The sequence below is a fragment of the Bos mutus genome, chromosome 19 (genome assembly GCF_027580195.1).
Source record: "Bos mutus isolate GX-2022 chromosome 19, NWIPB_WYAK_1.1, whole genome shotgun sequence".
NCBI classification, from domain to species: Eukaryota; Metazoa; Chordata; class Mammalia; order Artiodactyla; family Bovidae; genus Bos; species Bos mutus.
The window spans coordinates 44,524,309-44,550,008 of record NC_091635.1 but is presented as its reverse complement, the minus strand read 5'-3'; the positions used below and the strand labels follow the sequence as shown (position 1 = coordinate 44,550,008).

General features: G+C 40.2%; 1 protein-coding gene across 1 annotated transcript in view; it reads left to right on the top strand.

Annotated features, from left to right (window-relative positions):
* Positions 1-25,700, top strand: part of MYO1D (myosin ID) — a 358,754-nt gene that overhangs the window by 242,954 nt on the left and 90,100 nt on the right. The window contains exon 21 of the mRNA XM_005896664.2: positions 9,759-9,913. Coding sequence (XP_005896726.2) covers positions 9,759-9,913 — 155 coding nt within the window. The remainder of the gene's footprint in view (positions 1-9,758; positions 9,914-25,700) is intronic.

The window sequence follows — 25,700 nt, the reverse complement described above, 5'->3', positions numbered from 1 at the left end:
TGTCTGTTAATTGGCTATATCCCAATACAAAACAAAAAGTTTTTTTTTTTTAATTTTTAAGTACATTCTAGTATATACTGTAAAGAGAAATACTGTTTTATCTATCAAGGAGTATTGTAAAATAAAAACAATAGAAGGACAAAACTTCATACTTGCCTAAAGAGAAAGCTGTCAGGCAAGGAGATAATTCTAGTGGGAAAAGCACTCAGATAACACATAGATGTGACCTATGAATAAGCTGAGCAGTGTGGGTGCATTTTTTATTAGTGAACCATCCTTACACTGTTGGCTATATGCCCTTTTGGTCATGGTGTATTATCCTGCTGAAATCAGTTTGTTAATTCTTTCAGATATTTGCATCTGTCCTTATGAGATTGGTCTCTGGGGGTGTGTCTGTGAAAGAGATATTCCTCAAGTTTTGCTGCCAGGATTAAGTAAAATGAGTCGGGATGGTGTCTGTCCATTTCTGTTCTAGAGGATTTTCCACAGCATAGGAATTACCTGGGGCGTGGTTTGCCTGTCCCATCATCTGTGCCCAATAATGTTTAGGAGAATGTTTTTATGACAACAGAAAACAATTTCCCCTAGTTATGAATTGATTCTGATTATTTCACCTTTCTTTGAGTCAATTTTTATAATTTATATTTTCCTATAAAAGCGTGCATTTCACAAACTACTTAATTTATTAACAGAAAATTATAAATGTCATTCTCATAATTTCTAAAAACAACACATCCTTTCTTAAATCCCTTTCTCATTCCTCATGTTAGATATTTGTGTTTTTGCCTTGTTTTATTCCTGACTAGACCTTGCCATGGGTTTGGTGGTTTAATGGTCTGTTCAAAGAACCAACTCTTGGGTTTATCATCTATTTTGTTTTTCTCATGCATCAGTTTCTGCTTTTATCGTCACTAATTTTTACTTTGGTTTTTTTAGTCCTTTATCTAGGTTTTTAAATCTAGATTTAAAATTAAATAGATAGATTTTAATCTATCTATTTAATTTGGGTTTTACTCTATCTATTTAATTTGGGTTTCCCTGATAGCTCAGTCGGTAAAGAATCTGCCTGTGGTGCAGGAGACCTGGGTTTGAGCCCTGGATCAGGAAGATCCCCTGGAGAAGGGAATTGCAACCCACTCCAGTATTCTTGTCTGGAGAATTCCATGGACATGTAGTCACAAAGAAAGAGTCAGACACAACAGAGCTACTAACACTTTCACTACTTCCACTTTGGTATTTAATTTACTTCCTTTTTCTTGTTTAATAACAAAAGTATTTAAGGCAGTGTGTTTTCTTTTGAATGTAGCTTTGACTGCATCCATGAATACTAATGTAAAATTCTCTTTTTCATTAATTTCTTTATTGTCTATAACTGCAATTATCATCTCTAATCCAGCCTAAAGAGATACTTTAAAAAAAATAATTCTCAATGATAAGGTTGTTTTACTGTTAACCTTTATATAATTTTCTAGTTTTATGTCACTGTGATTAGGGCCAGTGCATATCCTACTTTTTGTAACTGGGAAGAGGAGTGTTACTTTTGGCCCAATTCATAATCAGTGCAGTTCAGTCGCTCAATCGTGTCTGACTCTTTGCGACCCCATGGACTGCAACATGCCAGGCCTCCCTTCTAAATGCTCTGGGGACCACGATAAATGTGTATAAGATTTTCATGTAACTACAAAATCAAATCTGTTGATTATTCAGACGGTCTCCACACTCATTTGCTTTTTGACTACTAGAACTGCCAAGCACCAGGTCACCCACGGACATCGCGATTTTGTCCATTTCTTTTGCGTGAGAACAGTTTTTGCTTCGTTTCAGTACCATGTTATTCAGTCGCATGAAGATGATCGTTTTCATTTTTTATTACATTTTTGTCAGTATAAAAGAAACAAGTCTTGTGGGTTTTGCCTTGGATTTTGCTTTGCCTATTATTCCTATTCCCATCCTCACTTTCTTCCTGGCACGTCTTTGTCCATCCTTTCATTTATCTTTCTGTGTCTTTTTGTTTTAGATGCATCTAAACATCTATACTCTGTTATAAATGGAGTATAGTTAAATTTTGTCTTTGACCTAATCTGTGAGCCATCTTCATCCCATAAAGGAGTTATATCCCATTTCTTATAAAAAATGACAGTATTTTGGCTTTTTAAATTTGTGTTATTCAAGCACTTTCCATTTTTAATACTTCCCTGCTATTTCCTTCTTCTTGTCTAGTTGTTGTTGTTCGAGTTTTATTGATTCTTTTTTTACTAATGATTGGAAAGTTATACATTCTTTTTGCTTATCTGGTTGTGTTCACTATTTGATTATCCATACGGAAGAGAGTCTGGGAGACTTGAGTTAGATGACCATCAGAGATTGTATCTGCCCTGCTCAAACCTTTAAAACCAAAGAGGAGGAAGGTTTAGATTTATCACAGCATAGAGATCCCCTGGATTATGAGAAATAAGAAGGCAGCTAGTAGAGGGGGAGCCTTGATAAGGAGTTTCACTTTTGTTTAGAGAACTTATTTGTGTGTTTTGGGTGCCTAGAGATCTCTAAGGTAAAATCCCTTCTCTAACTGATGTAATTGCATACAGTACCTTCCCTTGGCATGATACTCCTGTAGTTTTTCAGATTTGGCTGGCATATCTTCTCTTAGAGTGGAAAGACCCTCAAAGGCAGAGGGGTTTTGTTTATTTATCTTTTTTGCATGCCCGAGTTGCTCCTATTAGAGAAGGCAATGGCACCCGACTCCAGTACTCTTGCCTGGAAAATCCCATGGATGGAGGAGCCTGGTGAGCTGCAGTCCATGGGGTCGCTAAGAGTCGGACATGACTGAGCAACTTCCCTTTCACTTTTCACTTTCATGCATTGGAGAAGGAAATGGCAATCCACTCCGGTGTTCTTGCCTGGAGAATCCCAGGGACGGGGAAGCCTGGTGGGCTGCCATCAATGGGGTCACACAGGGTCGGACACGACTGAAGTGACTTAGCAGCAGCAGCAGCAGCAGCAGCACGAACTTATGAGGCAAACAGAGCATCTAGTAGAATCCTTATTTTGCAGAAAAGGAAAGAGTTGCGCTCCAAATTAAATGATTTTCTCAAGCTCACATGGCTAAACGGAGATGACACCCAGGTCATCCTTTACTCCGCTGCTTTCCCCCACCTACCATCCTGTCTCCCAGAACAAAAGAGATGTCCTGGATGCTGTTTGTCTTGCCTTGATGACAACAGGGACTTAATCTTTCATTATTTGTGCAGCAGAGGAAAGTAGGTGCCGTTTGCCCTATTTTCTGCTGGGACTCTGGCACCGCTGTAAGCCCTGAGCACACATGAGGAATTCCTATGCTCGGTGAAGTCATCCAGACAGGGAGGAATAGGGAAGGGCAAGAAGGGAAGCCCACCCCCTGAGGTGGGAAGGTGGCTCAGAAAACCATCAGAGACGCCTCTGCTCTGGCCCAGCAGCATCCAGAAGGGACCCTCTCCCTGGATGGTTTCAGCATTCACAGCTGCACAGCAGTCCCTTTCCCCAAACCCATGCAGTTAATGTTGCTGGGATGTGCCAGCGAAGTTAGTGCTATTAGATTTCTCATTTTATTAGGCTTTAATCAAGCTCTCCTGTGAAGTGCTCCATCAATTCTAGTTTGCATTTTTGCATATAAAATAATCAAAGGAGAGTGAAGCGTCGTAGACACAGCATGTTTTTTTAATGAAAATGATATTTTTAATTTAGTCATATAAAAATCATCTGGAAAAAAATAAAAATAAAAATCATCTTGGGGTGGGGAAGGGAAGAATTGGGAGTTTGGGATTAGCAGATGCAAAGTAATATATATAGGATGGGTAAACAACAAGCTTCTCCTGTATAGCACAGGGAACTTGATTCAATATCCTGTGATAAACCTTAATGGAAAAGAAATGAAAAATATATATATGTATATATATATATATATATAAAACAAAGAAAGTGAAAGTCACTTAGTCATGTCCAACTCTTTTCAACCCCGTGGACTATACAGTCAGTCCATGGAATTCTCCAAGCCAAAATACTGGAGTGGGTAGCCTTTTCCTTCTCCAGGGGATCTTCCGAACCCAGGAATCGAACCGAGGTCTCCCATATTGCAGGCGGATTCTTTACCAGCTGAGCCACAGGGAAGCCCATGTATAACTGAGTCACTTTGCTGTACAGCAGAAATTAACACTACACTGTAAATCAACTATACTTCAATAAAATATTTTTTAAAGAACTTTCTAAAAAGCCAGTGTAGGGACTTCCCTGTGGTCCAGTGGTTAAACCTCTACACTTCCATGCAGGACAGAGGGTGAGTTCAACCCCTGGTCGAAAAACTAAGATTCCCACATGCCATGTAGTGCAGCCAATAAATTAACAAAATAAAACTATTTTATTTAAAAAAATGTACACCAAACAAAAAATCATCTGGATGTTATACATCTAAGTGAGAGAGAGATTTATATATTCTCTTACACAGGCCTTAAAAAACCCATGATCCAAGAGGGAGGAAATTATAGGTATCAGATCAGATCAGATCAGATCAGTCGCTCAGTCGTGTCTGACTCTTTGCGACCGCATGAATCGCAGCACGCCAGGCCTCCCTGTCCATCACCAACTCCCGGAGTTCACCCAGACTCACATCCATCGGGTCAGTGATGCCATCCAGCCATCTCATCCTCTGTCGTCCCCTTCTCCTCCTGCCCCCAATCCCTCCCAGCATCAGAGTCTTTTCCAATGAGTCAACTCCTCACATGAGGTGGCCAAAGTACTGGAGTTTCAGCTTTAGCATCATTCCTTCCAAAGAAATCCCAGGGCTGATCTCCTTCAGAATGGACTGGCTGGACCTCCTTGCAGTCCAAGGGACTCTCAAGAGTCTTCTCCAACGCCACAGTTCAAAACCATCAATTCTTCAGCGCTCAGCCTTCTTCACAGTCCAACTCTCACACCCATACATGACCACAGGAAAAACCATAGCCTTGACTAGACGGTTAGTGGCTATCAAGGAGCTTCCCAGGTGGCTCAGTGGTAAAGAATGGTGAAGTGGTAAAGAATACCCATGGTTAATTCATGTTGATGTATGACAGAAATCAAACCAGTATTGTAAACCAATCATCAATCAATTAAAAATAAATAAGTATTTTTTAAAAGCCCATGATCTGTGTAGGTTGTGAAAGGATTCCCAATTACTTGAATATTTTCCCCTCTCTCATTTGAGTACCAACCCCGGCATTCTTTAAAACCAACCTAAAAACTCCCTTCCTCTGAAAATTTATTTCCATGACATTTAGGGATACTTATTTTTACAGCTTATGTTCATTTGTGCATGATATTTGGAAAAGTCTACTGTGATAGAACATGGATCTGGGTCAGTCCACAAGCTTGTGTTCCAGTTTCAAGGTCTGCAAATCAGCTCACTTCTTTGAGCCTCAGTTTTCTTATCTGTAAAATATGGGCATGAGACTAAATGGTCTTCCAAGTGTATGAACTGTTAAAAGCTCTTCAGTTGTTGGGTATTTGTCTCTTCCACTCATCCAGCTGGGTCATGAATCCCCGCAGAAGAGAAAAGCATACCTTCTTCATCTCTGGCACTTCCGTCCCCACCCCTAGGCTGCCTGGCACTCTGCATTGCCCCCAGTGGATATCCTGTCAATGCTGATTGCCAGACCAAACGACAGCACCTGTGGTAGCCAGGAGGTGACACTTTGGTGTTTTCTGCAGTCAGAGAACAAACCACAGAGTGAGAGATCACTCAGGTACCTGCTTTATTGACCAAAGTAGATCTAGTGATCAAAACAACCAAGGAGCTATATCTTCTAAATTTGTGTATAATAAATAAAATTTGGTAGTGGTGATGGTATTCAGGTCTATGGGTCTTCATACATGCATAGATTTCTGGAACTAGCACCACAATGAAGATGCAGTCATCTCATTACCCCCCAAAACTCCTTGTGTCAGACTCCACCTGACTCCAAACCCTGACAGCTCTATTCCAGAATATCTCATGAATTGAGTCATCCAGTAATGTAACCTTTGAGACTGGATGCTTTCTCTCACCATAATGCCTTTGAAAGCAAGCCTTGGTGTTGCATATCCATGATTTGTATTATTAACTCATTCCTTTTTATCGCTGAATAGCATTCTATCATATAGCTGTATCACAGTTTGTTTATTCACCTGTTGATGGATATTCTGGTTGTTTCCAGTTGGGAGCACTTATGAATACAACTGCTTTAAACACTCATGACTGAGACCAGGTGACTCAGTGGGTAAAGAATCTTCCTGCGGTACAGGAGATGCAGGCAGCGTGGGTTCGATCCCTGGGTTGGGAAGATCCCCTGGAGGAGGGCATGGCAACCCACTCCAGTATTCTTGCCTGGAGAATCCCATGCACAGAGGAGCCTGGCAGGCTGTAGTCTGTAGTGTTGCACAGAGCCTGATACGACTGAAGCAACGAGCACGCACATGTGCAAACATTCATGTGTGAGTTTTCGTGTGAACACAAATTGTGCTTTTTTTTTTGGCTGCACTAGGTCTTCGTTGCTTTTTGTGCAGGCTTTCTCCAGTTGCCGTGAGTGGGGATTACTCTTCCTTGCAGTACGTGGGCTTCTCATTGCAGTGGCTTCTCTTGTGGAGCATGGGCTTTAGGCACATGGGAGTTGTGGCTCGTGAGCTCAGGGGTTGTGGCGCACAGGCTTAGCTGCTCCGCGGCATGTGGGATCTTCCTGGACCAAGGATCGAACCCATGTCTCTTGTATTGGTGAAAGTGAAAGTCACTCAGTCATGTCCGACTCTTTGCGACCCTATGGGCTATACAGTCCATGGTATTCTCCCGGCCAGAATACTGGAGTGGGCAGCCTTTCCCTTCTCCAGGGGATCTTCCCAATTCAGGAATCGAACTGAGGTCTCCTGCATTGCAGGTGGATTCTTTACTGGCTGAGCCACAAGGGAAGCCCAAGAATACTGGAGTGGATAGCCTATCCCTTCTCCAGCAGATCTTCCTGACCCAGGAATCAAACTGGGGTCTCCTGCATTGCAGGTGGATACTTTACCAACTGAGCTATCAGGGAGATTCTTATCCACTGCGCCACCAAGGAAGTCCGAACATAAGTTTTTATTTCCCTGGGCTAAATGCCCGGGACTGAGATTTCTAGATCATGTGGTAATTCTGTGACACTGTCTTCCCAGTGACTGTACCGTTTTACATTCCTCCCAACAATGTGTGAGAGTTCCTCTGATTGTCCTACAGTCTCACCAGCATTTAGTCTTAATCACTTTTGCTGTTCATCTTCCTCTTTGTTTTGTTTTGATTTCAGCCATTCTGACAGGCTTGTGATGATATCTTGTTGCAGTTTAATTCCCATTTCCCTAATGGCTAGTCATGTTGACCATCTTTGCATGGACTTATTTGGGGAAGTGACTACAGATCTTTTGCTCATTTTAAGTTGATTTGTTTGCTCTCTCATTGTTGAATTTTAAGAGTTCTTTATTCTGGACATAGGTCCTTTATCAGATCTGTCTCTGCAGATATTTTTCCCCAGTCTGCATGCTGTCTTTTCATTCTCCCATCAGTGTCTTTCTTAGAGCAGAGTTGTAAATTTTATGCAGTTTTTTTTCTTTGTTGGGTTGTGCTTTTCGTGTCATTCCTAAGAAATCTTTGCCCAGTCCAAGGTCACAGAGATTTTCTCCTGTGTTTTCTTCTACAAGTTTTACGGTTTTACATTTTACATTTAGATCAATGGCCCAATTTGAATTACTTTTTCATGAAGTGTGAAATTTAGGTCAATGTTTATTTCTTTTGGCATGTGGATGTTCAAATCCCGAGAAATGCTGAGTTACCCAAATGCTCAAATGATCCTTTCTCCATTGAACTGCCTTTGCATTTTTGTGAAAAATCAATCAGTCGTATTTATGTGGGACTATATCTTATTCTCCATTCTGTTCCCACTGATCTATGTTTTTATTCCTTTGACAGTCTTCTTGACTATTACCTTTCTTGATTACTGTTATTTTATAGTAAGAAAATCAGCTACTATGAGTCCTCCAACTTTTTTTTTTTTTCAAATGGCTTTTGCTATTCTAGTTTCTTTGCCTTTCCATATATATTTTAGAATCAGCTTGTTGATATCTACCAAAAATTCTGCTGGAATTTTGGTCAGAATTGCATTAAATCTATAGATTGATTTGAGGAAAATTGACAGTATCCAACCATATTGAGTTTTTCAACCTAAAACACATTATTTCTCTCCATGTATTTATATTTTCTTTTATTCCTGTCATCAGCATTTTTGTTTGACTTCTTTCATCAACCTTTCATAATTCTCAGCTTACAGATCCTACACACATTTTGTTAGATTTATGTCCAAGTATTTTTGGTTTGGGAGTTGTGGATGGTTTTGGTTTTAAATTTCTGTTTCCAGTTTTTCATTGCTGGTATATAGAAATATTTTTGTCTGTTGCCCTGGTATTTGTGACCTTGCCAAACCCATGTATTAGTCCTAAGACCTATTTTGTAAATTCCTTGGGACTTTCTACATAGACGATCATGTCATCTGAAAATAAAGCCATTTGTTTCGTCTGTTTTAATTTGTATGCCTTTTAATTTGTTTAAACCTGCCTTGGTACACTGGCTAGGGCTTCCAGTATGAAAGTGCCCAGCAGCAGTAAGAGCAGAAATCCTGACACTGCTCCTGATCTTTGGGAAAAGCATTCAGTCTCGCACCACTTAGCATGATGTCCGCTGTGGCATTTTGGAAGATGTCGTTTTCAGGTTGAATTCTCTTCTAATCCTTTTTGCTGAGAGATTTATTTCATGAATGGATGTTGAATTTTGTCAAATGCTTTTTCTGCGTCAGTTGACATAATCATGTGGCTTTATTTTTTATTCTGTTGCTATGAGGGATTATATTGATTGATATTTTTAATACAAAACCAGCTATGCGTTTCTTAGATTAACTCCGCTCGGTCATGATGTGTCATTGTTCTCATGTAGTTTGGGATTTGATTTGCTGATATTTTGTTGGCCAGTCTAATAAGTCCATGTTCATGAAAGATATTGGATACTGGTTTTTAGTTTTCTTTTCTTATATTGCTTTTGTCAATTTTTGGTTTCAGGACAATGCTCATAAAATGAGTTATAAAGTGTTCCTTTTCTTCCATTTTCTAGAAGAGATGTAGAGAATGGATGTTATTTCTTCTTTAAATATTTGGTAGGATTTACCAATGCAATCATCTGAGCCTGAAGTTTCTTTTTTGAAAGGTTTTTAACTACAAATTTAACTTCTGTAATAGATAAAGTAAGCTTCAGGTTATCTGTTTCTTCTTGGGTGAGTTTTAGTAGTTTGTGGCTTGCAAGGAATGGTTTGGTTTTGTCTAAGTTGTTCAATTTTATGCATAAGGTTGTTGTAGATATTCCTTTTTTATCCTTTTAATGTCTATGTGGTCTGTAGTAATAGCCCCTCTTCCATTCCTGATATGGGTCATTAGGTCTTTTCTCTTTTATTCTTTCAAATTAGAGATTTAGCAATTTCACCTATCTCTTGAAAGAATCAACTCTTTATTTCATTGGTTTTACACTATTTTCTACTTTAAATTTCATTAATTTCTGTTCTTATCTTTATTATTTCCTTTCATCTGCTTATTTCATAAAACTTGGTAAAGATTAACATCACCAGTATTACTGAGTAAAACCACTACAAACTGTTTAAATTCATTATTTTGAGAGCCATCCTAACAGTTTTCTGTGCTATATTTCTTTGCAGTTGACCGGTCTAAGCGTCTCCAATGGAAAGGACCAACTTGTAGTGTTCCATACAAAAGACAACAAAGACCTAATTGTCTGTCTCTTCAGCAAACAGCCAACCCACGAAAGTCGAATCGGAGAACTGGTTGGAGTCCTGGTGAATCATTTCAAGAGGTAAAGTTTGGTTTTTGCTTAACGAAGGCAAGTTTAAAATAGATGAAATCTTTCATCATAATTCTCACTGAACTTGTTTCATGCCAGTTTTAGCATATTGAGTTATTTTCCTTCTTAAGGACAACTTAAATCATCTGTTTCGCGGAAGGCGAAATTAGCATCCCAGCTTAGTTCAAGATTAGGAATGATCCTCTGCTTTTCCAGCCTCCAGCTGAACCAACAGTCAGAGATTTCCCCAATGGCGATTTCTTCACTGCCAATCCAAACGTAATTAAATCCAAAAGACAGAAAACTTACTTTACATTCTTAGTATCACAGCTTCTCATTTATCCCGAGTATAATCAATTCAAGTATCTGCTGTGAATGTAAACAAATTAGAAGGCAGGTGTAGGATGACTTGTGGGTCCACAAAGACTAAAGGAATTCTAAGAAGCAATTACCTCTGCAAAAACATGGAGTCATGAGGGAATGCGGTATTGTCAGAGAACTTCATAGTAAACCTCGCTGATGCCTAGTGTGATTGTGTATGTCTATGGAGTGAACAGTGATGTGAGAAGGAAAAACAGGCAACAGATCCTGATGGTGATGGTGTTCAGTGAGCATCAGATAAATGTAAGTAGAGGATTTTTGCCTGGTTATTTATTGGAGTTGTTTTAGAGGTGGAGTTCTTTCTCTAAACAAAGGCATATTTAGTATCTGACGTTCACACATGTAATTCTATGGTGTTCCTTTTTGCTAACAAATGCATGGAGAATAATTTTAGAAGTGAGCTGCAGAGGCCATTTATTTTATGCTCTAGACCAAAACAGATCTTTCAATATCTTACATAATTAAATGCTTTCAAATGGTATAAGTGAAATGATGTTGAGTGGTCACCTGGTGGAAAATAAGAATCTGACTGAGGAATTACCAAAAGATAACAATAAATATATAGGCCTTTGAAAAATTTCCTCCTATCTGCCAAATAAAGCTAAGAGAACTACTGAAGGGTTTAGAATGTAAGAGAAAGACATGGAGAAGTCATCTCTACAGTAAAGTCTATAACTCAAATAAGCAGGTCCATTTCCTCTTAATACGTAGTTGTAGCGAAAGATGGATAGTCAAAAGGGATTTTACTTTGTTACCTTTCATTTGGATGCCTGTACTACTAAATGGTTTTTGCCTGGGACATTTAAGTATTTTTGCTCAGTCTGAGTCCTTGTTTCTTAATTTCTCACTCCTGTTAAATGCCTCTACACATGGCGGAAATATGTGAATCTAATTGTGGAATCCATCAATGACTTCCTTGTCCTAGCATATTGTCTGAGATACCGTTCTCTCTTTAATATATGTAAGAATTTTAAATGTCTTTAAAATGTATAAATGGAGGGAAGGGAAGGCTGTCAAGCTACTGGGATTTTTTAATTATTCCATGTGTATTTTTTATTGAAGTATATTGATTTACAGTGTTTCATGTATAGATTTACAACAAAGAGATTCAGGTATACATGCATATAGACCTATTTTTTTAAGATTCTTTTCCTTTATAGGTTATTACAAAATACTGAGTATAGTTCCCTGTGCTATACAGTAGGTCCTTGTTGGTTGTCTGTTTTATATACAACATGTATATCAATTAATCCCAAACTTCAAATTTGTCCCTCCTTTACCTGCTTTCCTCTTTGATAATGTAAGTTTGTTTCCTGTGTCTATAAATCTGTTTTGTAAATAAGTTCGTTTGCATCATATTTTAGATTCCACGTACAAGTGACAGCATATTGGTATTTGTCTTTATCTGACTTACTTCACTCAGTATGTTAATCTTTAGGTCCGTCCATGTTGCAGCAAATTGAGTTATTTCATTCTTTTCGTGGCTGAGTAGTATTCCATTGGGTATATATAGCACATCTTTATCCGTTCATCTGTTGATGGACATTTAGGTTGCTTCCACATCTTGGCTGTTGTAAATAGTGTTTCTGTGAACATTGCAGCATATGTATCTTTTCAAACTGTTGTTTTCTCCAGATATATACCCAGGAGAGGGTTTGCAAGATCATATGGTAGCTCTGTGTTTAGTATTTTAAGGAACTTCCATTCTGTTCTCCATAGTGGCTGTACCAATTTACATTCCCACCAGTAGTGTAGGAGGGTTCCATTCTCTCCACACCCTCTCTACCATTTATTATTGGTACACTTTTTAATGATGGCCATTCTGATCCATGTGAGGTCATACCTCACTGTAGTTTTGACCTGCATTTCTTTTATAATTAGCAATACTGAGCATCTTATGTGCCTTTTGGCCATCTGTATGTCTTCTTTGTAGAAATGCTTTTTTAGACCTTCTGCCCATTTTTTTTTCTTCTGCCCATTTTTTGATTGGGTTTTATATATATATATTGACCTGTATGAGCTCTTTTTGTCTTTTTTTTTTTTTTTTGATGTCCTTATCCTGTGTTTCTAATTCTTTGAATTAAGAATTAAAGTACAAATGAGAGGGGGGAAAATCCTTCTGTCTGTCCCTAGAAAATTCATGCTTGGAAATTTTGATTTAGAACTATAGTTAATTTGCTATTGGCTTCTTGAGAAAAGGTTAATTTGATTTTTTTTTCCTAGCTGTTTTTCTGTATTGTCAAGTACCAGAGCATTGTTGTAACTTTGAAAATCATATTGTATTTTATAAGCATAATGATGTGGCATGTAATCTTTCTTGTCCCTGGGTTAATTTTGTAAATCCAAAGACGATAAGAAATTAACTCCAAACCAGTACTTTATCTTTAAGAGAATTTCCTTCAAGTGCATTCTAAGAAGTTCTCTAGTTAAAAGTTGGGAAGAAAAGACCCAAAATAACAAAACATACCATTGATAGACTGAATCTGAACAGGAGTCAGTGTCTTTAAAACTTTTAAAGAGAGAGGATTAGGGCTTAAAGTCCATGAACAAAATGCTAGCCACGTATCAGAACAAGGGATTAGGAAAGGGACTCCCTGAGTTCAGGAGATAGAGACAAGAGTCTGGGAAGATCAAGGCAACTGAATTTTTCAGGACAGATTGCCAAAGAGGGAAGAAGAGCACAGAGAGGGAATGCTAGAGATCTGTGTAGGATCCCCCTCAAGTTCCAAATAAGTCTTAAAAGCAAGACCCAAAGGGATCAACTGCCACCGAGTAGTTTAACTATGTCCTAGAACAGAGCTCATGAATGTTTATAGCAATGCACAAGTATCCACCTCCAACAAGGCAGAATTCACAATGTCTGACATCTAATCAAAAATTACTAGGCATACAAATAGGCAGGACAGTGCAATCCAGTACAAGGGGAAAACCATTATCCAATGGAAACCAATCCGCAACTGACAAAGGTGTAAGAATTAGCAGACACAGACATGAAAGCAGTTATTATAACTAAATTTCAGGTGTTCAAAAGTTAACTAAAGACATGGAAAATATTTTTTAAAAAAAGGTTCAAATCAAACTTCTAGATGAAAAATACATTGATGTATGAAATATTTCATGATTAAAAACAAAGACAAAAATGATGAAGCTTATGGCTTTCTCCTCTACCTAATGAATTTCTCATGACCATCTTCTCTCACAAATTGAAGCCAGCCCTTTCCTGGCATTTCTGCCCATACTAATCTGAAACTGAATCCAACTAAATATAAATTAGCCTTACTCTCACCTCCTTCAGTCTTTCCTTAACCTGGACCCATTATTTCTGCCTCTGCAAGAACTCACCCACACATTTCACATTTTCTAAAACATTTGAAGGCAGTCTTTTAATGAAGTATATTCTGAGGTGTGACATTTACAATATTTAACAACCAGCATGGCTCAGAAACCATTCAGCACAGACGCCCTTCAGAAACACCTGATCCAGCCATACCAGCGAGTCCTGGCTACATTCCACAGACCAGAAATTATACCAAAGAAGAAAAGAAGGGGGCCTGAAGTCAAGTATGTTTAGGATTCCCTGATGAAGTTAAATAGGTTTCTTTACTGCAGTACTTCCCAGAGCTTTTTATTAATAATAGGCTTTGTTCATTTTAAATACAGACAATTAAAAAATTGTGTTACACACACACACACAATTAATGTATGTGCTAAGTCGCTTCAGTCATGTCTGACTCTTTTGCGACCCCATGGACTGTAGCCTGCCAGGCTCCTCTGTCCATGGGATTCTGCAGGCAAGAATACTGGAGTGGGTTGCCATTTCTTACTCCAACAATTATGTATATTATAAGCCATATCTAGAAAGACATTCAGGAAATGAGTAATTCTGTTTGTCTCTGGAGAGGGGAGATGGGGTACCAGGAGAAAGAGGTATGGGAGGGAGATTTATTTATTTTTCATTATAAACCTTTTGCAACAAATACATGTATTACTTATCTAAGTTTTTTTCATTTAAATAATAAAACATGCTACTTTTTAGGTATATTACAGAAGGCCCTAAATTCATGGTTATTTTCCTTTCCTGTTTAGAAAAGTAGAAAAGAACAAAAGAGCTTTCTGAGCAAATGGTTTCTCTCATGGCATTGAATATGTTGAAATAAATGCAAATAAAAGCTCCTAGGAAACTACTGTTTCGTGGGTCCGATTGTGTAGGTCACATGACGCTGAGGTGAGGTTTCTTTGTCTCTGGTGTTTGTACCAGTGGTTTCCCAGGCCGGTTTGCTTTGCAGAGGTGATGAAAGTGGCTGACCTGACTTTTGGTTTGTATCTCATGCTCAGCAGTGACTACCTGCTGGTAGTAAGCTTTTCTGCCCACTAGTAAACAGATGGCCTCACGTTGGCTGCCCTAACTACAGAGTCACCAGAAACTCTGCAATATTAAGCTGTCAAAGGACCCATCTGCCCTAAGCAGCTGTCCAGGCATTTGCCTGTCTGGATGCTGGAAACCTCAGTATAACCCCAGTCTTAGGCACAGAAACTTCTTATTTTCCCCATTCTATTTCTGTGGATGCAAGCCAGGAGTCAGTGCCATCTGCGTCTTGTTTTTCATAAGCAGTCTCTTTAATATCTGCATGTGGGTTCTTTAGTTGTGGCACAGGAACTCTTAGTTGCAGGATGTGGGATCGAGTTCCCCTGCCAGGGATTGACCCTGGGCCCCCTGCATTGGGAGCACGGAGTCTTAGCCATTGGACTATCAGGGAAGTCCCTCGCTTACGTTCTTTTTAACCCACACTTGAACTATGGGTAGAATCAGACTAATAAGCAGGCTATTGGCTATGGCCACGGGAACGGGGGGAGACGAGGCCTCCTGAGCAGAGGTGAAGGGGAGGGGCAAGGCCAGCTCACAAAGCCCCCTGCTCCTGGCCCTGTCTGTCCTGTGCTTCCAGTGCTCAGCCCTTCCTGCTCCTCCTCATTCCCCACGCTCCTCCGCCCCTGAGCCCGGATACCCGTGTTCCTGGCTCTTAATCTGTATTCCCAAACTGCTTTCCTTGAATGCCTGGCTACTAATCAGAGTAGTTTATATTCCTACTAAAAATATGTAAGTAAAAGAAAGATCCCATGGACTGTAGCCCTCCAGGCTCCTCTGTCCATGAGATTCTCCAGGCAAGAATACTGGAGTGGGTTGCAGTTCCCTTCTCCAGGAGATCTTCCTGACCAAGGGATCAAACCTAGGTCTCCTTCTTTGCAGACAGATTCTTTACCATCTGAGCCATCAGCGGAGCCGATAAAAGAAAGACAGTTGAAAATAATGTAGATAGACAACTATAGTCATCCCTCAGAATCCAGGGGGCATTGGCTCAAAGACCCTCTGGCGGAAAATCCACAGATGCTCAAGTCCTGTAGTCCACCCTTAGCATCCACAGTTCTGTATCCATTAATTCGTCCAGCTGGGGAATTGTGTGTTCCTCATTAGAAATGACCCTGGTGCTGGGAAAGACTGAAGGCAAGAGGAGAAGGGGGTGACAATTTGAGATGATTAGATAGCACCACCAACTCAATGGACATGAATTTGAGCAAACTCTGGGAGATAGTGGAGGACAGAGGAGGCTGGCATGCTATAGTCCATGGGGTCTCAAACACTTAGACACAACTTAGCAATTGAACAACAACAACAAATAGTATTTACTGGAAAAAAAATCCCTATACATAAGTAGACCTGGGAAGTTCAAACCTGTGTTGTTCAAGAGTCAGCTAAATAGAAGATTTGTTGATTAAATTATGGTCCATCTCCTGAACAGAGTATTGGGGCCATTTAAAATGATAATTATTGGGACTTCCCTGGTGGCCCAGTCGTTAAGACTCTGCAGTTCCAATACAGAGGGCATGGGTTCCATCCCTGGTCAGAGAACTAGAATCCCACAAGCTGTACCACATGATGGAGCAAAAAAGAAAAAAATGATAATAATCAAAGTCCTCTGATTCATGGTGATGGAAAAGTGAGTGACCACCACTCGCCCACCTTTGCTTTCCAATAGAGATACATATACATGAAAACATAGGAAGAGATGCCATTGGCCTTACTAGTACTGGAAACCAGAAACATTGCTCAGCCAGATGCCTGCTCAGAGGCCCATCCTTCACACCTGCTCACATGTCACCTATCAGGCCTTCTCTGCCATCCTGTAGAGAAGAGCAGTTCACCCACCACAGTGCCCCCTGACTCCTCCCCTGCTGTTTCCCCCGTGGCTTTCATGTCCATCTGACACTCTATCTTTAGTTGTTTATTTATTGTATATATTCCAACTAGAATACAAGCCCCAAGTCAGCACTGCAGTTTCCCTAATGTTCCGAACATTCCTGGCACTCAGAAGACTCCCAGGAGATAACTGGTGAAAACAGAGGCTGACTGCTATCCCCCTTGGGCCAAAGGATACTTCTAGTCCTTTCCCCCCACAGTCCTCCTTCTGTATGAAGGAAAGGAAGAGCCCTGACATTTTCCTTCCCCTTATGAACACCTCTCATCTTCTACCAGCTGCAGGATTATCACTCTGAGCAATGTAGTACATCTGGTTACAGAAGTGAATGGGTATTTCGAGATAGTAAATTAGCAACTAAAAGACCTATGGGCTGAAAGAGCCATGGGTATGTTGTATGCTGGGAGTTGCAGCTTTACATTTACTTTAAAATATATATATATAAGTAGTAATTTACTTATTTCTTAAAAAAATAACTAGAAATAATTTCAAACTCTCCTTGTCAGTAAGCTGACAAGGAAGCAAGATATAGGGATTCCCGCTCAGACAGCAGCTTCATAATAAGTAAAAGACGTCCACATCTAGCGGTTGTGTCCATAAGCTAGCTCTCCAGCTGAAAAACTGAGAAATGGGGCTTCTCTGGTGGTCCAGTGGTTAAGAATCACCTGCGATTGTAAGGGACATAGGTACGATCCCTGGTTCGGGAAGATTCCACATGCCAAGGAGCAACTAAGTCTGTGTGCCACAGCTCCTGAGCCCAAGCGCACTGAGCACCCTCGAGCCCATGCTCTGCAACAAGGGGGGTCACCGCAATGAGACGCTCCCACACTGCAAGTATAGAGTAGCCCCCACTTGTCACAACCAGAGAAAGCCCACCCAGAGCAACAAAGACCCACAGCAGCCAAAAACAAATAAATATTTTTTTAAAGCTGAAAAATGAATTCTAACTTCAAACAGGTGGACCATGAGAAAGACTCCAAAAAATCTCTATGCCCCTTTTGTGTAACACCAGAACTGTCTCCTTATTTATGAGATCTGTAGAGAAAGTCAGTAGCAGTGAGACAGATATAGACAGCCTTAAAAGAAAAAGAAAAGTGTGTTTCCGAAAAGTATTATAACAGAAAATTCACATTATAGAAACTATAGCCTGAATAAAATTTAAGAAAGCAAGGATTCTGCATAAACAGACCAAAGATTGCATGACAGACTGAGATGAAGAGGGGCAAGCTGAGAAACAAAAGTGTCCAATTATTTGAATGGAATAAAAGATATCGAAAAATTTAAATGAAAATCCAGCAGTGACACAATTGGTATTGCAGAAAACAAAATCGGTATGAAAGAAAAGTTTAAGAAGGTCTCTTGGTTTACAGAGGAAGGGTAGAGTAACAAAGAAGTTGACAGATATGGAAGACAGAGAACAAAAGGTTTACATTCAAATAATAGGTGTACTTGGAAAAGAGAAACACACTGAGCAAAACTAAGACTTGTTTTATTGATTTTAAGGATACATTTTTTTAAATTTTGGCCTCTCTGAAGTTGGGATGCGACTTAGCAGTGGTGGATTCTTATAGTGGTAATGGGCAACATCTCAGTGATACGCAAAGGATGCATCTTACAGGCAAGGCATCGTATATTCAGTAAAATGTGTTAGCTTAAAACATACTAGAAGAAAATCTTCCTGTGTCAGCATAACAAGATTGTCACCGTGTGGGTGAGATGCCTATCTCAGGGGCAGTCACTTTGACCAGAGAAGTGGGTCTTCTCAGAATATGAAAGTCTGCAGTAAGACCACGGGAAGAACCTCTTTTGGGACAGGGCAAGATAGAGCTGGGTGGGAACGTTTGGTGGTGAAATATATGAGGCCAACATTTCGCAAAAGAAGCAGAAAGTGACCCTGGGCAGAAGAAACAATGCAGCATCATTACTCATTGTGAAAACGTAGAAACTGTAGAAGTCCATCAAAATAGACATGGTTAAACATATTATGGTATTTCCTTACAAAGAAATAGAATTTGCCATGAAAAAAATATAACAGTCTTTATCAGGGTTCCTTAAAGTGTGGGTGGCATCTGCACTGGAATACCTGGAAGTGCTTATTCAAAAGGCAAATCCCTGGGCCCCTTCTATCAGTAAATCCTAATTTCTAGGAATCTACACCCTTAGTGGGCTACCCAAGCAATTCCCATTGGTTTCATGAACTGACTTAGAAAATGGCCAGGATGAACATGTGATATTTTCATATGGTCATTGTGACAAAGGTAGCATTAAAAAAAAAAAAAAAAGCAAACCACTAAACCTTTGTGCTTGTAAAATGATTATTATCAAATCAGGTGCAACAATAGCATCCCCTCGTACCCCAGTGAAGAGAGGCAGGGTGAGGAATGGGCTGAGGTTCAGAGAGAGGAGTGAAGGAGGGTGGAGACGAGAAATGAGATGAGAATTGGCAGAACCAGCATTCTATCTGCCACCTCTGCTTGCCCCAGAAAGAGCCATCCCTCACTCTAAGCAATGGTCTTTAGTGACCCTACAAAGTTTGCTGTTAAGACCTGCCTGCCCATTCACAGATGGGATACCCCACCTGCAAGTAACAGGCCTCCAGGGAATGAACTGAACCCATTTCTATACAGTCCTGCCCATCTGCTGTACACAAAAGAACACAGAGCAAAGTCTTAAAAGCTTTTCAGTATGACTAAGGCAGGACCGAAATCAAACAGCATTAAGGTGCATCAGCTGCTGAGGACGGTGCACTATCCACCGACTTTCCATTTCTTCTCCCTGCACTGTGCCATCTGTCTTGAGAAGCAGCTGCCCTTAGACAAAAGCCCTCTCTGAGGACATGCAGGGTGCACAGTCATCCTCAGCCTTACCTGCTCTTATGATGGAGATTTACTGAAGACTTTTGTGCAGATCAAAGATACTTATTTGCTTTATGACATAACCATCTTTGCCTTTCATGTTGAAAGAGAAAATCCAAAAGTACTGGAAAACTGATCATCTTTTCAGCATCACTTCAGGGAGATATGGTACATTTAGGGTAATCGTATTACTTTTTTGAAGGCCCTTAAGCTTCCCCAGCAGCTCAGCAGTAAAGAATCCTCCTGCCAATGCAGGAGACATCGGTTCAATCCCTGGGTTTTGAGAAGATTCCCTGGAGGAGGAAATGGCAACCCACTCCAGTATTCTTGCCAGGGAAATCCCATGGACAGAGGAGACTGGCAGACTACAGTCCGTCTATAGGGTCGCGAAGAGTCTGATACAACTGAGCAACTGAGCTCTTGCCCAGCCCTAAACGTTGCAATGTGTTCACGTGGAGATCGTCCTGTGAAGTTTTCGTGAATTCACACCCTGGTTTGTGCTGTTGGGATTTTTTCCTAAATTGTCAGATAGAAAATTTAAATGAACAGGCTTTTTTTTTTTTAAAGCTTTCTTCATGTGTTTATTTTAAGTCTTATCGACTGTATAGGAAGCATAACTACTTAACCAAGTGTTTTTTCATCTGAAACAAACACTGTTATATTTTCATCCCATCATTTAGCCTACATTCTCCCTGCGTTCACTGCAGGTCTGGCTGTGAGGGGTGGAAAGGATACAAAGATGGACCGTGTGATCCTTTTCCTCAGATAGCTCTCGATCTCATGGGGAAGATGGGATGGTGTGCACACTCCATTGCCTGAGGCGAGCTGTGACAGGGCCAGACCATGGAAGCGCAGGGGATGAACTGATCATCCAACTGGGTCTCCAAGGCTTGCTGGAGTTTTATCAGTTGGGATGGGGCAAGATTTTCCCCAGAGACGTGAACAGAATGTGCAAAAGCTTGGTGGAAAGAAGTAGCTGAAGTAGGACCCCAAGCTAATGAATTTGAACTTTATCATATAGGTTATAGGGAGGACGTAAGTATTAAATTATATAATGCTGCGACTTTCTTGGCAGTCCAGTGGTTAAGTGATTCTTCTGCCTGTCCAGTGGTTAAGTGATTCTTCTGTCTGTCAGGGCAGGGGACACAGGTTCAGCCCCTGGTCTGGGAAGGTTCTGCAGGCTGAGGGGCAACTAAACCCATGTGCCACAACCACTGAAGCCCACGCGCCCTGGAACCTATGTTCTGCGACAAGAGAAGCCACTGCAAAGAGAAGCCTGTGCCCACAACGAAGGGTGGCCCCCACTCGCTGCAACTAGAGAAAGTCCAGCCTAAGCAACAAAGACCCAGAGCAGCCAAAAATAAATTTTAAAAAATATTTATATATATATATATGTATATACAACACCAGTGAGTCAAAGCCTAATAACATGTTATCTCCCCTGTTAAATGACATTTCCATGTTAAATGTTAAATGACATCATCTTCCATGTTAAACATGCTCAGGATGGCAAAACAGTCGTCCACTTAAAAGGGAAATGGAAAACTGAAGACGCTAGTTGCTATACATCTGCGGCCCCCATATGCCAAAAAGAATGAATTAAATGGAGAAAGAACGAGTACGGTAGAGGGTAGAAAGACAAGTGCGACTCTCAGTAATAAAACTAGAAATTAAACGTCCTCAAAGGAGTAAGAGCCATGGCAAAATTCCTTAGCGTTTGTAATTTCCCTGCTGTTAATTTGGTTACCCAAAATATATAGTTATTAGCCAAAAAAAGATAATCCCTAAGATGAGAAGGACCTAGATTTTCACCCCCAGGAACAGCAGGGAAGTAAGAGGTTTACAGGAGCTTCGCTGCATTCTACAGCCGTTTTGCAGGGAGAGAAGCTTCTCCAGGGATGGATGGCAGTAACACTGAACAGAGGGAGGAGGCGCTTGAGTGAGGGGACATCGGCCGTTGGTCTGTCCAGCAGCCCCTTCTTCTGGAGCTCCCTGTCCCCTGTGTTTCATCTCCACGGCTCCCACCGGCGGCACCACATCCTCGCATCCCTGACCCCCCTGGCAGAGATGAATAGTGCAGGGGTGGCACGTGGCCTGTGCTGCACCACTTCCCCCTTCCTAGAGATCGCTGGGCCTCAGTCCAGAGAAGACGCACAGGTCACTGCCTCTCCAGACACCCGGGGGCTGGGGCAGCCGCATTTCCAAAGGTGAAGAAAACCACGGCATGGCTGACCCACAGAGAAGCAGAGACCGCGGTAAAGGAGAATCCGATGGATCCGGGCCCGTGTCGGCTGAAATGCAGCGCCAGCCTCCCTGTGACCTTCACACTGTATGACCTTGTTTGACACTAGATTGTGTATGATTTGAAGAAGGCTGATTTGTCAAAAATCAGTTCACTGTCACACATGTGGTTGACAGGACCATACTGTAGGTGCACTTGGAAATTGTTAGGCAGGTGAATATTTTATTATGTGGGATTTTTTTTCCAGTTTTTTAAGAGTAGATTTTTTTAAAAATTCAATTCACCAAAAGTCAATTTGCCAAGTGGCCAGTTCATTGAATTTGCAAAAATCTGCAGTTACCAAAACTTGGTTTCAAGGAATACCCTTCTTGAATTAATTCCTTGTCACAACATTTTAAGGCATGTTGAAGTTAAACTAAGGGTCTCGGATTGGCTTAGTCTTTTCATGAAATTTAGCTGAAAAATGGACTTCACTCTATTTGCACATATGTTGTTTGGCATTTACTTAGAACTATTAGGGAAGGGTGTCCTTTTGTTAGATTCTTCAAAGAACTAGCAAGCGTATTTTATATAATCATTGTGCTCTTAAGGGCCTCAAAACCCCATACGACCCTTCCCAAATAGCAGTATCAGATACTATGGTCTGACTGTCACAGAGAGGCATCTGCATTTCAGGTCATCCAGACTCAAGCTTTTCCTAGAAACTGGCACCACCCACTTTCCATACCAGATCTTAAAATACAAAGCAGCTGTCAGAATCCACAGATTTTACCATTTCCTTATGGGAAATTTAGCTTATACTAAATCTTCAAATTTTCCTTCAGTTATTTTCCATTTGACATTTAGTATTCTTCCATCAAGTTTGCCCAACTGTCTAATTTATCTCATTTACCAACTTACCAGTTTACCGAAAATATGTTCCTTTGACCCTTTATAAAAAGTTGACAGTGCTTCAGCTAGATGAGATGGCAATTAGTAGCTTTTGAGAATTTCCAGGAAGTGTAATTGATCAGTTTTCATGACAGTTTAAGGAGGAGTCCTTTTGTTTCTGGCCCTGCTGTTGGAGCTGGAAGTAGCTGAAACAGAGGAAGAGAGGAGAGTGTGTGCACCCGTGCATTTGGGTGCCAATCTGGGGGTTGGGGGTGGGCAAAAGGGACAGGCTGATAGGTGAGGAAGAGCCAGACAGCCCAAGAACCATAAGCATCCAGCCAATCCAGCCAATAAAAACTGGATAAACAGAAAACAGGTCTGTGAGATATGCAGATTTGTTGTTCAGCATATTGCCCTTTGGTGAGTTCACCATTTGACAGATTTCTTTTCCTCAATGAGTTATCCTGGTTCATAACAAGTTCCCCCTCACTTAAGCTATAGGAATTGGGTTTCTGTCCTTGTACCCAAGAGGTGTGGTTTAGTCACTTAGTTATGTCTTGACTCTTTGCAATCCCATAGACGATAGCTCACCAGGCTCCTCTGTCCATGGGATTCTCCAGGCAAGATACTGGAGTGGGTTGCCATTTCCTTCTCCAGAGGATCTCCCCACCCAGGGATCAAACCTGAGTCTCCTGCACTGCAGGTGGATTCTTTACTAACTGAGCCATCAGGAAAGCCTGTGTCCAAGAGTCCTAATGTAATGCATTCAAGCCCTACACAAATCGACAGTTTTTATGCACTGCTATCTACTAATAAATAATACAGCAGATGTTGTTGGATCTTGGTAAAACATATAGTTGATACTTTATTGCCAACATTTAGTCTCCCTCCTAAGATACTGAAAGGAAAAGAAGGTGAAGTTGCTCAGTTGTGTCCGACTCTTTGCGACCCCATGGACTGTAGCCTACCAGGCTCCTCTGTCCATGGGATTTTCCAGGCAATAGTACTGGAGTGGATTGCCATTTTATTCAAGCGTCTCTGTTTTGTAAATATTGGAGTGTTAAACTCCTCTGTAGGTATTAGAGATGTTTCTTTATAAATGGATATTGTGAGGCTGTATTTTATCCAATTTAACTTTGCTGATTTTGTAACAGAGCTTTTTAGAAAATGTTTGAAAATCTGCCAGTTGGTTGTAGTTTTTGCCTCATCTCTGGGCATCAAAATTAAGGACATCAGTGATTTGGAATTTTTAATCACTATATTAGTGTCTTCATTGCCAGACAGCTGTAATTCCATTTTTTCCCTCCTCCATTCAGACTGGTCTCCATGTGTTTTTTAATTGACATACAGTTAAGTTACAGTGCTTTATTAGTTTCTGCTGTGCAGCAAAGTGATTCAACTACACATATGTGTACATTCTTTTTTATATTCTTTTCTATTATAGTTTATCCCAGGATATTGAATATAGTTCCCTCTGCTATACAGTAGGACATTGTTGTTCTTGTCAATGTGTTTTCAATTCTTCCCAGCATTATTTTAATTTTTCCTCGGGGTGAAATAAAAAAAAAATCTAATACACAACTGAAATGAAAATAATAGATGGTTGAATCCATTGGAAGAAAATGAATTTTGTAATGACAAATGAGACAAGTCTAAGGATATGCAAACATTGCTGGAGAGGAAAGTAAGAGATCATTCTTTCATAGTTAATTGGAACCATTTTCTTGAATTTTCAGGGGTCTGGGGCTATGGTATTTTCTAGAGCTTAGAACACTGAAATTGCACCAGAAAACAAAATTCTTACATTTTGCTCAGTTGTTTCAACATGGCATACATTCCTGGCCAGACCCTCTGCAGATACCAGGCTTCTCTGTAAAAAGGGGACGGTGGTTTTGTTGAATTCAGAGCCCATCCTCCAGCCTTTCTTCAAAAGGTGATAGCAGTTACTTCCTCCAGCGTCTCTTTGACGTGAAGAAAAATTGTTCCAAGCCACCTTTGCTTCACATTTGAGACCAAAAGAAATAGCCAACATGACATTTATGATTTTTTAAATGGTTTTTGCGTTTAATGTCTTATTTTTGGCTTTCTTTTTAACTTGCCTAAAAAATGATGAATGTCAAATTTTCTGTGATCGTCGTTGTTAAATTTATAACTAGAAAAACATATTTAAAAGTTATAAGATTATTTCAGAATATCTTTTCCTCCAGAAGCAAAGCAACTAACAACCAGTACGTTCCCATGAAATTTTTGTAGTGGAAAAAAATCAGCTCAATCCCATGTATGCATCCTGGGTGAGATGGAATCATTACTAAAGGAAACAAAAAGTTATATATCCTGCTCTTAGAAAGATACCAGGCCTAGAGATATCATAGAAAATGAAAAGAATCGGACTGAGGCTATACGGAGAAAAGAAATTTTGGTATAAAATGGAATAAGTAAGCAGCCTTACAGTACTAGATGACTCAGAAAACCCCATGTCAGGAAAAAAAAAAAAAATCAAGGAACAGTTTCTTAGAGAATATTGTTTTCTAACCAAGACAAATTAAAACAAAAAAAAACAAAGCCCGGCCTTGCTAAATTATGCCATTCGGAATTAGTAACTTCTGACTTTCCACATCTGAGGCTTCTTTGATGGCGTGGAGATTCTTGGCCTTCTGTGTTCAGCATATGCATTGAATTAACAGACCTGGTAGGAACGAGTATTTGACAGGAAACAGGCAGTGTGTCTTCTGGTCTTAACATCACCACCAGCTCGCTGTAGGCCCTTCAGCAAATCAACCTTTTTTAGTTGAAATTAAAAGCCTTCACCAAATGTCTTTATTCATTAAGATACATGTGTATATATATATATATATATATATGTATTTCTATCTGCATGATGGGAAAAACCTCTGGAGGTGTGAGAAACACTACTGAACTGTATGCTTACAAGTGGTTAATGGTAAAAACAGAAGTATTGGCTAGTGAGCACCACAGAAATGGGGTCAGGGGGATATGTCTTGAGGCTCAATAATTTATCGACATTGTTGATACATAGACACGACACAGTGATACAAAGACCCACCTCCTGCCATCAGGAAGCTTGCAGTCTGTCAAATGCATAACTCATAACAAGCTCATAAGAGTACAAAGAAAGTGGCTTAATGCACAAACGTCAGGGTATATTTTTAGACAGAGGTGACAGATGGGAAAATGTTCTA